A 15,834-nucleotide genomic window follows, 5' to 3' on the forward strand; every position below is an offset into this window, starting at 1 on the left:
ACAGGACAAGTCAGCATAATAAGAACAGCCCAAACAGAAACAAATAAGGAAGTACTTGACTTGGTATTTTTAAACATAAAAAAGTCACACGTGAGTCACTTAGACAACATGTTAAAGCCACCAAGAGTTTCAGAGCACAGAAACCAACTCGATGAACAAAATCATCATAGCCCTGACGACAACATCTCAGAAAGAAAATACTACATTTAGCAGTTACAGATTCGTCATCAATTCAATGATCACAGCTGAGGTGAGCTCCACATACACTGCAGACTAAAATGGCTTAAGAATTAGTTATATCTTTACCTTCACAAAATGGACAGATTTGAGAATCCTGGGTTGTTCATTCAGCCAGTGAGTCACACATTCCACCACAATGCCAGGTTTGCAGGCAAGTTTGTTACTCCATGCTGTTCCTATTAACTACTTGAAGAACTGATGCACAAACTATTAATATTTGTGAGCAATTCTTTGCCATGTCCTCAGACTGGGGAAATTAATAAGCCATCCTGAAAAGGTGTTTTTTAACAACCTCATTAATTTTATTGTACACACTACTAAAAAGCAGTGGCTGTGCTGTGTTTTTCTAGCACATTTGTGGGGTTTTAGTTACGAATAAATCTACTATGAATATAGAACCTGCTAACAGCAGGTTACAGTAGCAAACAAGTGTCTTGTCCCATAAAAGAAAGATTTAGGTCATCATGTTCAAATTTACAAAATGTAAATTGAACACCAAGTTTAATTAGAACTAAGCAGTAAAAAAACCTGTATCTTTAGCAATCACACTCCAGCAGATTCAACAGCAAGAGTCTGGAAAGCAGAAAATAACAGAAGGCCTAGAATCTCCAGATAAAGACAAACCCACACAGTACAAGTATTGGCATAACACTGAGGAGTTACAACACAGAGACATCCAAGAGGCTCCACAGGGAATAAAGTCAGTCAGCAGTTCCCAGGTCAGGTCCCTGATATGCCCCTGGACAAACTACTGAGGCATAGATACCCTGCACTGTAATCCAGACAGGCTTTCAGGCTGTCACTTAAGAGCAAGAAATCTGTTGCCCAACCAGAAGCAACTCAGGTATCAATGTAGCAATAATAATAAAGTGCACTTCAGCATTCAACATAATGAGACAAGGTGAATTTCAGTGTATCCATGGTACGCTTACTCTGTAACTCAAGTAACCCACCCATACATACTAACCATGGAAGTGTTTGTTTTCATTTAGTTTGTAACTGAAGGTGGAAAAATCGTTTGAATGGACACTCAAAAGAACAGTTTGCCCCACAAAAGTTAAAAGATATTTATTTCTCCATGTTAATCTCTCTTCTCTCAGACATATTTAAGTATACCCCTGACTGCTACTTCTGTTTCAAAAAGGTATTTCTAAACAATGTTTTTACTTTAGTCTCTCTAGTTAGTTTTGCAGTAAAGGTTTCTGCATTTCTCAAGATGTATTCAAACTTCATTACATCCCAAAGAACTGCAAGACTGTTTGTAGTAGCACAGTTTTGACATGAATGCATAGGTGGTTGCTGTTTTCAAGTGGAGTTCTTGGAGGTCCTCTAGGCATTTGGGTTGGTTTGTTTTGTTATTTAAAAAAACAAGACCCTACAACAGAAATGCCTACTAGGCCAGTAGTACAGCATATACATACTTATTAAAAACATCCATTTCACAGGCTACCACCACTTCAACATCCCAGTCCCCTCAGCAGTAAAAGCCTGGTGCTTCCAGTTTGGTTGGCTGTCCTATCTTCTTATGGTATTAGGTTAGTTGATTTACCAAACATAACTGTAAGCAGTGGTAGGGGATTAAAGCAGCTCATGAAGTGAAGGAGTTCTCAGTTAAGCTACGGGAGATGAAATTACTTTAGAACAAACATTTATTGAAGACTCTTTGCTACAAATCTAAGTTTATTTTGCCAGAAACTTTGTGCCTGGTGAATGAACAGAAATTGTACTCAGCCCGAACAATCTGCTGCTGACTGGAAATGCTACATGCACGTGCTCATAGAGAAGTCTTTTTGAGCAACTGTACAGTTTATCGAATTCCAGTGGGGAAAAGGCTAAAGAAAAGGAAAGAGCAAACACCATCCATGTTAAGAAATTCCATAGGCTTAACATAACCTGCTCTTCTTTTAACTAATACTTTTTAACCCCTTCCCTACCTTGAGAGAAAGAAATCTCTCTAATCTGCGTGGGTCTTCCTCGCCTATGAAACTGCATATTTGATTAACCTGTTCCGATGAAAGCTTCTGCTTTCTTGAGGAATTTTAAAAATTTGAGTGGATGTACGTGGGAAGGGTGCAGAATTCCTTCAATCCCTTAGATTCCTGCGAAGACACCTCTGAAGCCAACATATGCTGGCTATATTCAGGACACCAAAGAGAGCAAACAGTAAAAACTACTTTTTCATCTAGTCATCATAAAAATAGCTGACATCGTACTTTGCTGGCAGAACACACTAGCAACAATACTTCAGGAGAAATTAACATTTACCATAAAGAAAAAGTTGACACTGCTACAAGTTGAGAAATGTAGATGCTAATAAGATGTTTCTTACAAAAAAGAAAAGTCTTAGAAGATTATTCAAACTATAAAAATAATCTTTCATATTTTTATCAAGTAGAAGCCAAAAATGTCTTCCGAATGCACAGACTGGCAGCACTAATATCTCTTTTGCTAAGCAACAAAGCAGTATCATTTGGCACTTGTCTGTTCACTGCCACCCCTCAGAACTACTGTTTCTGTGAAACATTTTTTTCTGAAGTATCTTCAGGAGAATGCAAGATCTCTTTACATAGAAATATATAAAAAGCAATCAGAGACTCTTGCTTCTGTTACTGCATCCTTTCTTTGTCCAGGAACTGTTGAAGTGGCAGAAACATTCTTTACTTGAAGAGGATAAGCCATGTCATTGAAAAGAAAGGTTTCCATATTATACTTTAAGTTTCACCTGCTGTTTGAATTAAAGTCTGAGAACCAGTAAGATACTTTCCTCTTGGTACCTACAAACCAAACATCATATGAAAAAAAAAAAGAGATACTAATGACTCCAAAGACAGAACCTCCACAGCTTATTATGCACAAGTGAAGAAAAGTCATGACTGATTAACAGAGTTCAACTCTTACAGTCCCATTTATACTATTATTTTTAAAGTGCTCAGGTTCATCTTAGTATTTCAAGCATTGCCATTCAGATATGAAACAAATTCAGAGGTCAAACCTTTCATGTGGTAATTGGCAGCAAAGCTGCAAGATTATAGTTAAAAGCTGTATGTTTCCAATCACATAATGAGGAAACAAGGCTAGAACAAGAAACAAAACAAACAAGAAGATGGGAAACAAAAGTTTCAGGAAGATAGACAAGAAAAATTTTTATGAAGATGCAGACTGTAAGATATATGACTGCCTCCCCCATTACAGGGAGAGGAAATTTCTGCTACTGCAAAGTTTATATAAGTAAAATTCCTGAACACTAAATCATACTTAGAACAGGAAAGCAGCAGGGAGCAGAAGCCATGTAACTGATAAGGAATAAAGTCAAAGAAGAACATGCAGCACAGAACAGATACTTTTCTGAGAACTGTAACTACCAAAGCATGATTTGCCCTCACATACTTCATTAATTTTGGAACCAAGAATGTGAAGTTCCAACTGAGGCTTCTCCTACATTCAGAGGATTTATAGAGTGCTCTTGCTCCTCCTTAACGTACATTTCCTCTTGTGTAGTAAAACCTAAGCTCATTCTTGTGTTCTTCTCTTCCGTGATGGTACCTCTCTTTATCTCATTTAGTTTCACAAAACCCACCTACCTGCACCCCTTTTACAAAAAATTAGCCAAAAAAATTAACAAACCATTAGGACGGAAGAGTCAAAACTTGCTCAAATAAGCTTTGTTTCCACAGGAAACCAGCCTATGAGTTTACTAGCCCACAATCTGTCAAGAAAACAGAAAGGACTGAGAACATTTGATTTCTTGTGTTATTGTCAAGTAGGATGTTTAACAACTGACAATAGAAAACACATTTGCATGTGGGAGAAAAGTGTGAATAAGATAGATCACAAACAAAAAAAGTTCCCATAGTTTATTCACCCTCTACATTAGAAGCAGATCCAAAATGTAAGATTGTTCAAGAATTGCAGGTTTCCTTTACTCTAAAAATCTAACCACCATCAGTATCTCTCTTTCTGCCTCATTAGTGCAGTTAGATGATGCCCTTCAGCCTCTTTACTACGGTACCATCCAGGCTGGCTCAAGCCTCTTTCAGTAGCAGATGGAACCAAGTATTTGACTTTGCACTGAAGCAGATGAAGAGTGATCACATAAATCCATTTGCTAAGAGTTGCAGTGCCACTCAGGAAGAGTGGGAATATATAAAAAAAAAAAAAGCTTTCTAATTAGTACTGCAGTGATATTGTAGATATAAACTGAATCAAGATGGCTACTGCCAAACCTTTTGCCTCAGCAACAGATACAAAAGGATCCAATAATTACTAGTGTGCAGTGAATTTTCTAGATACGCAAAGAATTCCTTTAAAAGCTGTAGGAAGAATTCAAATCTGCTGCTGACAGACTCTGCAAGTCCCCAAATATGAGAAGAAATTAGACACATCAATGTGTTATCCAGCGTTAGCAGAGAAGACATTGTACACAACTTTTAACAAGCAGCTGAAGTGGGATAATTTCATTACTCCCAGTTATTACCTCCAGCCCTTTATAGACAGCATGTGAGTGCACAGCCACTTTGATGCAAAGTCCAGTAGCTTAGCTGAAACTGTCAGAGAAGACTATTCAAGCTAAGCTGCTGGACTTTGTACCATAGCAGCTGGAAGTACTTGCACACATTTCTCTTTGCCAGGAGCCCTTCAAGTTTTAAAGTTGACAACTGGAGTAGAAAGAAATCATCCCAGCAAGTTGTGTCAGCATGTGTCAAGCTCCCAAAGACAATCATTAACTTGTTCAGAGATCTAAGTAATTACAGCTAAATTACATGTGAACCTCTGCTCTGATGTAACAGTTTCCAGACAATATTCCTGAACAGTAAGGATCCACCGAAGCAGAATCTTACCCTTACACACACATACTTTTCCTACAAACCTCATGGACAACCATGAGGCAAACGAGGACACAAACCAGCCTCCAAACACTGCCGTGTACCTGAAGGCTTTTCACCCATTGCCCAGGTGTCCACTGCTCCCGCAGCACTCACCCTAACTAGATATCAAAACAATTCGCAGAAGGTTAATGAATTAAGCCCCAACACACCCGGTAGCTTAACACCACCCTATTAAGGATGAGCCCGGAGGCACAGGGAGGAAGGATAACCAAACCGAGGCCACAAATACACCCGAGATCAGCGGGACAGGACCAGGATATTGCCAGTCAATCCATTTAAGTTCCACGCAGTGACACAGAACAACTCCGGCAGGACGCGGGAGGGCCGGCCGGGGGCAGCGGGAGAAACCCAGGAAGGAGGAAGCCCAGGAAGCGAGAGGCCCCAGGGAGGGGGAGGGGACCCCCGGCCCCGCACAGAGCTCACCGAGCCCGGGCGGGCCAAGGCTCCGCCGCCCCGGCCCCCACCCCCGGGGGGGCTGCGCGCACATCCCTCCCCCCGCATCCCCCGAGGCAGCGCCGCCTCGCCCACCCCGGACCCGCCGCCTCCGTCTACCTTGGCCACGTAGTCCTTCACCTCGTCCAGGTCGCCGTTCTTGAGGGCCCACATAAACTCCTTGTCGGACATCGCGGCCGTGCGGGCTCTGGGGCGGGCGGGGCGCGCGCGGGGCCGGCGGCAGCTCGGGGGGACGGCGCGCGGGCGGCGGCGCGAGCCCCTCCCCGGCGGCCGGGCGGGGCGGGGCGGGGCGGGGCCGGGGCGCGCGGGCGGCGCGGGAGAGGCGCGCGGGAGAGGCGCGCGGGAAAAAGGGCGCGCGGGACGGGGCGGGGCTGGGCCGGGCGCGCGCGAGGATAGCGCGGGAAAAGGTGCCGCCGGGGCGAACAGCTGCTTCGCTCGCTCGCGCGCACGGCGCTTCCGCTTCCGGTTCTCGTCCCGGCCCCCGCTCCGCTCCGGCCCCGACACCCACGCGGGAGCGCGGCTCGCGCGGCGCAGGGCGCATGCGCAGCGGGAGCGTCCCCTCGTTCCCCGAGATACCGCGGGGGGGTGGTGTGTGTGAGAGGGATGCGCATGCGCCCTCAGCTCCCGCCGCCCCGCCCCGGCAGTCGCGCCCCGGTGCGGAGTTGCCATGGAGACGCGGCCTGGCCGGGCACCGCCGCTATCTCGGTCCTGCGGGGCTCGGTCGGGCCCTCAGGGGCCGCTGGCTCGTGCCGCCAAACCGGCTGAGGAGCCCCGTGTTTAAGTGTCTGTGCCCGCTGAGCGAACAGCTAAATAGCTGTTCTGCAAGCCCCGAGGCGCTGAGCGCGCCGTGGGTAATTATCGTAATGCTGCCAAAACATGAGCTGGGGAGACATGAAAGTTGAGATGCGGTCGTTAATTAATATGTTGGGGCTCGGCGGTTGCATCTGAAGCCGCATGTTTTGCGTATGGAACAGGCGGCCTGTTGTGTGAGTTGTGCTTGTCTGCTGCTCTTCCTGACCCCCCCCCCGGCAAAGAGCATCCTCAGCATCCCTGGAGCTGGAGCTGCTCTGGGGCGACTGCACCCCGTCTGGACCACACAACCACGCAATCAGTTTGGTTGGAAAACATCTCTGAGATCAGCAAGACCAACCTTTGACTGAACACCACCATGTCAACTAGACCATGGCACCGAGTGCCACGTCCAGGCTTTCCTTAAACACCTCCAGGGGCGGTGACTGGAGACAATATGAAAATGTTCAGGCACTGTACAGACACTGTACATTTTCACACATCTCTTCTTAATGCGATGGAGATGGCACACCGTCATACAGCCAGAAAAAAAATTTGTTAGGTGGAGTGGTGGTACCACACAGCTTGTGATTTTTCCATGCTTTCTTTGTCTTTCTAAACTGCAGAAATGTTAAATGTGTAGGGCTTTGCAGGTTTGTTTTTGTCAGGGCTGGAAAGGTGTTTAATTGAAATAGCTGGAATGTTACTTGCAAAGAAATAAAAATCTATAAAGGTTCAAATAGGATTGATTACTGATTTCACTTATAAACAGAAACACACGATTTCATTCTTGTTCCATTTCTTAATGTCACTACTGAAAAAGAAGACCAAAAAAGTGAGAAAGACAAACTGTCAAATGCCCTTCCATGGTTTTGTCAATGCTCCCAGTTCACACATAGTATGAATTTTTCGCTGATTACTTTTTAGTCTGCAGAAAGAATATACAAGTTTGAATTTTTTTAATAACTGAAATCCAACTTCTGCCTTTTTTTTTTTTTTTTTTTTTGGAAGACCAAATAATCCTGAGTTAATAAGTCTGGTGAAAACATATTTAAAGTTCTGTATACTGACTTACATAGTGACTTATATACTGTATATACACCATGGAGTCAAGTTGTGACCATATATTTTAAAACGTTGCTGGACACTTCTGTTGGCCTATTTGCACTCACCAGCCTGTGAATCCAGTCTTCCAATTTTGCCAACAACCTACCTATGTTATCCTTACTCCTATCTCATCACTGAAGCACTTCATGCTTTCCACTTTCCTTCAAGTTCTGTTGCCCAAAGTACTTGGTTTAGCCGGACATTTCTCCCTTTCTACCTGATACCTGCCTTTTCTAGAAGTACCTCATCACTTAGATTCAAGCCCAAATTCTAAATGGCTTTTGTCAGCTTGGTGACCAACACTGGATCTCTCAGGCAGGCATCCAGAAATAAAAACCCATGCCTGATACCATTTTCTAACTGTGGGATGCTGTCACACATGCCATAAAAGCTTCATGCACCACCTTAGCCCTCTTGTACTCTTTTTTGAGCTTAGGTCCCTCTCCTAGAAGTCTGTTTGCATGTAAGGACTGTGGTTCTTTGGCATATTAATCAGAAAAAAATGTGAAAGAGATTCAGTGAATAAACAGTTAGCAAAGTAGTTTCTTAAATAGATTTTTTTTTCTCAAAGCACTATCAAGTTACAGATATTTGAAAAAGAAATGCAGTAATAAATATACGAAGTCTGTGGGAGCTGGGTTTGATTATAATTTTTAAACTAGGAACTTCTTTCACCCATCCCTCTGCTTGCCTTGTGCCTTGTAAACAGCAGTAGAACCACTTTCTGTTTGTGCAGAGGGTCTTCTCTTTGTGCTGTCTTTAACCACACTAACCAAAGCACTGGGCCAGCTGCAGTTTCATTGACTGGAGAGTTAATTCATTGTTGAGAGGGAATCCTGGCTTCTTGGATATACACCTTCACCTGATGATGTTCCCTATTTCAAAGGACTATTTTAGTCTATCAACAAAAGTCTCACCATAATATGCAAGTTGTGCTCCACGAGAGTTACGGTGTGAAGGAGACCCTTGAACAAAGTGCTGTTTGTATTTGGGTAGAGGCTGGCAAGAAGAAACATTATGCTGGTCAGCATAGCATAATTTCTCAGGTTCTCTATGAACCTTCATTTTCTGATTAAAAAGCGGTTCTTACTATTCTGTGTATTCTAGAAAATTTGTGAAGGGACAGGAGGTGCATTGCCCCATCATTCGAATGGCTGAAGGAGACAGGGAGGGATAATAAGCACCCCAGCACAGGAAGGACATGGACCTGTTGGAGCAAGTGCAGAGAAGGGCCACCAAGATTATCAGATGGATGGAGCATCTCCCCTGTGAGGAAAGGCTGAGAGACTAGGGATTGTTCAGCCTAGAAAAGAGAAGGCTTGGGGGTGACCTAATTGTGGCCTTCCAGTACTGGAAAGGAGCCTACAAGAAAAATGGGGAGAGACTATTTACAAGAGCTTGTAGTGACAGGACAAGGGGGAATGATTTTAAACTGAAAGCAGGTGGGTTTAGATTAGATATTAGGAAAAAATTCTTTACTGTGAGCATGGTGAGGCACTGGCAGAGGTTGCCCAGAGAAGTTATGGATCCCCCATCACTGCAAGTGTCAAGGACACATTGAATGGGGCTCTGACCGACCTGGTGTAGTGAAAGGTATCCATGTCCATGGCACAGAGCTTGGAACTAGTCCCTTCTAACACAAACCATTCTATGATTCTGTGAATCTATGATAATGAGTTAAAGTGTAGGAAGATTGCTAGACCAATGAACTGTGTCTTTTCTAGCCCAGTTATTCCCTTTGAGATAAAATTCAACTCTCTGCTTGCTGGTTAAGCCCTGCTTTGAAGTTCTATGTAATTGCTAAAGTGTCCCAGTCTGTTTCAATAAATAAATTTTAATTCATTGTTACATTTGGTTATAGAGTGTTATTATTCTATAATGCATATGCTTGTATAAATCATGAATGCAGTACACAAACAGTCTAGAATACACAACAACCTAATTAATTTAGCTATCCAAATAAAAAATAAAAAACAAAACTGAAAACTGAAGTGCAAACAAAACATAAAAAAATGAGAAAGAGACTTGAATATGTACTGGTACCATTGCTATTTTTATTTAAAAACATGTTTGATCTCATTATATTTCCTTTGTGTGATGCTGAACAATCCATATACTACAGCTGTTAGTTCAGCAACAATAACCAAGCAATAATATAAAATATCATCATATAGAACTCAGTCTATTGAGGAGAAAATAATAAATAGATAGCAACCTAGATAAAGTTATGGAACTCACACGAGAGATCTAGGAATGACAGGTGAAAATTGGACAATTGATTTTCTTTCTTTTTATTAGTTGGTTGTGTTTATACTGAAGGAAAAGGGAGTGTAAAGGAAAAGGAAATAAGAGTTATTTTTTCTCTCCCAAAGTCAAGCAAGGCTTGCAGGCAGGGAAACTCAACAGTTATTGACTTCATTTGATGTTGGACATACAGTTCCAGTTCTTTGGTCCTTGTTCATGAATCCCAATGAGCCTGGACCTTGGAAAGTAATGCAGTAACTTGGGGGCCAGCCTTTGGTAGTGAGGAAGGACGTCATACTGTGGAAATGCGTCTTCCCATGGACTGGAAATGCCTTTTCCTTGGACACTGTTCAGTAAACACAATTAGCAATTGCTAAACAAGGGGCTGGCTCTGAAAACTGAAGCAAGGAGTGATTCAGTGCTGACAAATACTTACAGCAGAATCAGAAGGCGAATAATAGTTTGGAAATTTGACATAATAAATAATCAGGCTGGGCTTATTTATTAACACAGAGTACAAATCTCCTTTTGGCTGTAGGCTGTCTTTCTTTCACTATTATTTGTGGATGCCCGTAGGTTCTTATAGCTTTCTTTGTTTATTTTACATTTAAGTACTTCACCTTCTTTTATTTACAAGCATGTGGGTATAAGTCATTCATACATTCTCCATGTCTAAACTAAATTAATATCATTGTGCCTTTGCACAAGAGAAGATACCTTTTATTTTTATAACCTTATTTCTCTTTTCAGGAGCAGTTCATAGGAAATGTAAGTTCAAGAAATTATCTTTTGATAATCTCAGGTATTTCTCTTAATCAAAATCATAAAGTTCTAGAAACACAGAATAATTTAGGTTGGAAGGAACCTCTGCAGATCACTTGATCTAATTCCCTGCTCAATCAGGGCTAATTTAAATGAAGTTGCTTAGAGCAACCAGTCAAGTTCTGAATATCTCAAAGTGTGATGAAACCACAACTTTTTCTGGCAACTTGTTCAGATAGTTAAACAAAACAAACAAAAAACCCTTCTACCTAATCAAAATTTCACTGCTGTAACTTTATATTTGTTACCTATTATCCTATACCTACCTCTTCAAGAAGAATCTGGCTCTATCTTCTCTCTGGATTCTCAGGAGATGGTTGAAGACAGCAGTAAGATCTTAAGATCTCCCTACCTTAACCTTGTCATCTCAGATCTGAACAAGCCAATTTCTTTGAGCATTTTGTCATACGTCATATGTTTAGAGCATCTTATCACATGTATTTTGGTCATCTTCCAATGCACTAAATCCAGTATGGCAGTGTCTTTTTTACCCTGAGAAGTGAAAAACTGGAAGCAGTATTTCATCTGCAGCCTCACAAGGGATGACTAAAACAGATCAATCCCTTGTTACTGATTTTCCTTTGAAGACTGAAATTGCGTTAAAGAAAACTTTGCAATGAAGGGTTAAACATCAGAGCATTTAACCATGTCATGCTGCCAGTGAGTGTCAACTGTCTCATTTCCAAAGCAAGGGGCTGTTCTGTGTAGTTGAGCATCACAAGCAGGAGAACTTAGCCCAAAGTTTTGCTGATGGTGCAGAGGCTGAATAGGTTGCAGTTTGTTTTTTTTTCACAACTGTATGGGCTTTGCACTGCTGACAAAGGTGAAATCTTTTGCTGGTAAGCAAACGACAGTTGGTGGGTGCATTAGGGACTGATACTGACAAAGAGGAAGCATAAGCAACATCATTTCCCTCACAGTACTCATTGTTAAAGCAATAAACAACTGACTACTAAAAATGATACCAATGTGATTTTTTAGCTAAATGAAAATAAATTGTTATTGCACTTTCTCAGCTGCATAGAGGTAATTCTGAATTATAATACCACAGGCGAATTTCTAAGATTTTACAAAGAGTTAGAAACCTGAAATTGCCTGACTCTTTAGTGAAGAATTGCAGATAGCAAAATTCTGCCTTTTGTACAAATGAGAGTCATTGAGGAAAAAAAACCCAAAACATCTATGGATGCATTTTTACCCTGATTCAGAAAATGTTTCTGTGTGAAAGTTGCATTTGGAAATTGAGTGTAAATTGGTGTAATTTATATGTTGGATTAAGGAAGGATTGGAGAGGTTGCGTAATACTAGAAGTAGAACAAACAAACAAAAAATGTCTAAAAGGTTCAAGAAAGCTGCCTCTGAATCTTCTGCTTGTTAGATCTGCGATTTTCCAGTCATGGACTATGTACTTCAGGATGTGTTACGGTTTTCTTACCCTTCTAAGTTGAGAATTTCCTGAGAGCCCCTTTTTTCATGGTGGCAAGATTTTGCAATCAGGAGAGGTATTGACTGCTGGCTTCGAAGTCTTGTAATTTTTGAAACAGTCTCATAATTTTTTTAGTGCTTTAAGCACTGTCTGAAACCCTACATTTTCAACCCAAATCACGAATTGAACAATCTTAGTACAGCATCCTAAGCTACAAAATGAGAGACAAGCATTTATATAACCCACATAAAAAAACCCTGAAATATGCTGTATTTCTGGTCTTTGAATGTTTTATGGATCAGTATTTATGGGTCTAGCTGTAAGCAGTAGAAGAAAACGCAGCTGCCTGAGTGTTGGACACAGATTTTACAGGGTATATAGTCTGTGTCTTTACTGTTAACTATAATTGTTCTAGAAAGTAAAGAGGTTTTGATTAAGAGGTATGCAGTAAATTTTCTTTAATCAAACCCACAGTTTTCAAGTTTAGAATGTCCAAGTTAATCATACAGATTATATATAGGGAATGTAATGTTTGAGCATTTAAAAACACTGATGAAAAATGTATGCTCATATTCCATTCACTACCGTAATAAAATAGGGACCACTGTTTCCACCCTGAGATGTACCATTTCAGTCCAGTATGATCCTGGCTTTGTGTAGCTGGTCACAGGTATAATGGTTGTCCTGTGAGCATCAGAGGCTAAAAAAAAAATAAATTATATAGCAAAATTCATTCGGTTATGCATGTTTGTGCTGATGTAAATAGTAATACTTTGAGAAATATTTTGAATATACTAATGATAAGCCAAGTGTCTGCTTACAGATATAAGGGCAAAGACAATAACTTCCTTATTTTCTTGGAGTTTGCATTATTCACTAGTTCAGTTAAACAAGCAACAAGGAATAACAGTATCGGTCATGGTGCCACAGGGAGACACTGTTGTCCAAACCATCATTTCCCATTCCTTCATTTTCCCATCTGTAATGCAATACTTTTCTAAAATTGTTAAGAGCCTTGAGAATCTCAGATGAAGGATTCTATATCAGTGAAAAATATTACAAACATGTGGTTAATGGGGTTATTCCTGACAATCATATGCTGTGATGAAGGATAGATAAGCGTAAGGAATCAATTACAATTGTTATTGCTTGTGTTCGGAGAAGAATTTAAAAAAAAAGCCACAAGCTAGGATACTTTGTTGAAAAGTAGATTTCTTCACAAAAATGGAACACATACTGTTTTTTTCAGACTCTTTGTGTCAAAAAATGAATATGTTTGGAAACAGTTGCAAGAAAGGCCTTAACCTCTCTACAAATTCTCGTTCCTGGTACAGCACTGAAAAAATTTGGTTTTTTACATTAATAAAAATGTTCTTCTTACATCATTTATATTTCAATTGTGTCTCCAACTGTGTCTTTCTTGTGAAAATACAGACAGGTTACATCAACTAAAAATGCTGTCCTTGAGATCTCTTCAGTGTTTTTCAGATACCCTGCTGACTTGATGTCCAGTTTTAATCAGCAACCTTTCCTTATGTGAAGCAACAACTGGGGTTTTTTTTAGCTTTGTCCTTTTAATTCTTGATCTTTTCTTTCTTTCTTTCTCTTTCTTTCTTTCTTTCTTTCTTTCTTTCCTTCTTTCTTTCTTTCTTTCTTTTTCCCTATTTTCTCTTTCTCTTGTCCATTTCCTGTTTAATACATGAACTATCCCTTCATGTTAACAGAGCCAGAACTGTGGTAATGCTCTTACCATAATCTATTTATGTAACAGTTTGGGCTACGTTCTCCTTTTTAGCAAAGGGGAATAGCTTCCTTGAGTGAATATATATTTCTCCTTGCTACATTGGCTGCATGGATTATGAAACATTTTGCTCTCAATTTGATGCGGATCTCCAGTATAGTACAGTCTGGAGCAGTGTTGTGTTGCAATGCTGCCCATTCCATCCTCCCAAGGTATGTTTTGCTGCATTTTCCCTGGTCTTAGCAGGCATTGGAAGGACTAAATGACACGCTAAATTTAAATGGCCTAAAGTTTGTCTTTGACCTCAACAGTGCAGTTACCGAGGGCCCTGGCAAACTTGTAACATTCATTGTTTCAACACCGTCTGCGGGAATACTGCAGGAGCCTTAGTAATCTCAAGACAATAGCTAGGTAATGCTCAGTATATTGTCAGACTGCTTGTGTTCTGTGTGTGTCACACCAGAAACACGGCTGCTAATGTTTGTGGTGATAGGTACAGTGACACAGCACACAGCCATCAGTATTGTTAACAGGCTGTAACTCTCCGTCAGGTATGTGCCCTTTACACAGAAACATCTGCATTGCTCTTTCTCATCCCTGGAGATGCTTTGCTGGAGCAGTGGGACCAGCTCAGATGCCTCTGTGCTGTGCTATCCGGTGCCTCCCAGAGTGTCTGCAGTACCCTTGATAATGGAAAAGACTGTGCACCGTAGCCCCTCCTGATTCTGCCACTTAGAGTTTATTGGTACTTTTAATCAACCAAGTATGTGCTAAGGGACACTTCTGATTAATTCCTTATCAGATTCATGAGATTATAAAGTCTCAACACAGAAAAAGAGAGGGAGAGTCCTATGCCCAGAATATTTCTGCAGCTATAGCTGTTCCTGAAACTTTGTTCTCATCCACCATGATTTGGCAGAGCCATGCAGTCAGTATGCTCAGGAGCTCTGTCACTATAAGGTTTCTCGGTTTCTGCCGAAGGGGATGGAGTATAGAAGCAGTGTGTCGACGCAGCCTGTCTGGATAAATCAACATGCAGTGTGTATGCCTTATCCCATATCTCTTCTCTGTTTCTGGTATGATCTTTGTTACCTTGCAAAATCACTAATAGTACCCTACTGAGTATTTGGAGTGTTTTCTCACAATTCCTGTTTCAAAGGCAATTGCAGATTACATTGTGTACGTGGTAATAATAAAGCCTGTACTGTGCTATGCTCAGAGATGTGACATTTATTTCTCTATCCATCCACCAGGTGTTACTCTCCAATTTCCGGGTGCTGTGTGCAATGTGAAATTCAGGGCCTAGCAGTGGAGGTGGAAATACAAACAAGAGACAAACTGAATTTTCTTATGTCTGTATAATTCCTTTTTCCTCTCCATGGAAACTGATGAGAACTTAGACCTCTCTTGTGGGTTTTTTGGGGGTTTTCATTGTTTGTTTTGTGGGGGATTTTTTTTTTTAATCTAGGGAAACTGAAGGATACATGGGTATTTGTCTGTGCACATGGTTTAGACTTATTAAAACAACATATATAAAATGTACAGGGACACACAAACCACAGAAGACTTTATTAACACTTTTCAATTTGCCTCTGTAGTCCCTGTTCATAGTGATAAGAGGTAGATCACTCCTATGAAAAATAAGCGAGTATGAGCCACATTTGCAGAAACAAGTCTACACCATTACAGGCAGCAATTAGACATTCATTTTTGTGTACCTATTCAGATAGATACCACCCAGTTTAGAACAGAAGAGTTCCCAGTTTTTCCCACTTTGTGTCATGCCAGTTCTGACATTGAAGCAGCTGCATAGAAGCTGTAGGACTTATTTCTTAATATCTGTAAAAGATGACATGAGCTATTGTAGGAGGAAAAGGTTTATCAGAAATCAACAATTATTAAAACATTAGCAGATTCTCTTTTAATGAGTAATATATGTTATGCATGGTTTCCTTTTTTTTAATTTCCTATCATATTGTGGCAAGTAGGTGTAAATTTTTTTGTGTTTCTTTTTTACCTAATACCACTAAGGACTTACATATTTATCACAACTGTCTCACAGTCCAGTAGATGGCAAGTACCTATACAGATTTTGGCTAACTTGAATAAAGTGATATTTCTGCTGG

At 40.8% G+C, this 15,834-nt stretch overlaps 1 protein-coding gene across 1 annotated transcript in view; it reads right to left on the reverse strand.

Annotated features, from left to right (window-relative positions):
• Window positions 1-6,028, reverse strand: part of MTPN (myotrophin) — a 36,541-nt gene extending 30,513 nt beyond the window's left edge. Inside the window, exon 1 of the mRNA XM_064654694.1 lies at window positions 5,679-6,028. Within this exon, the coding sequence (XP_064510764.1) occupies window positions 5,679-5,750 (72 nt within the window). The 5' untranslated portion in view covers window positions 5,751-6,028. The remainder of the gene's footprint in view (window positions 1-5,678) is intronic.
• Between the last annotated feature and the right edge of the window lie 9,806 nt (window positions 6,029-15,834).

This window comes from Pseudopipra pipra, chromosome 5, assembly GCF_036250125.1.
Source record: "Pseudopipra pipra isolate bDixPip1 chromosome 5, bDixPip1.hap1, whole genome shotgun sequence".
NCBI classification, from domain to species: domain Eukaryota; kingdom Metazoa; phylum Chordata; class Aves; order Passeriformes; family Pipridae; genus Pseudopipra; species Pseudopipra pipra.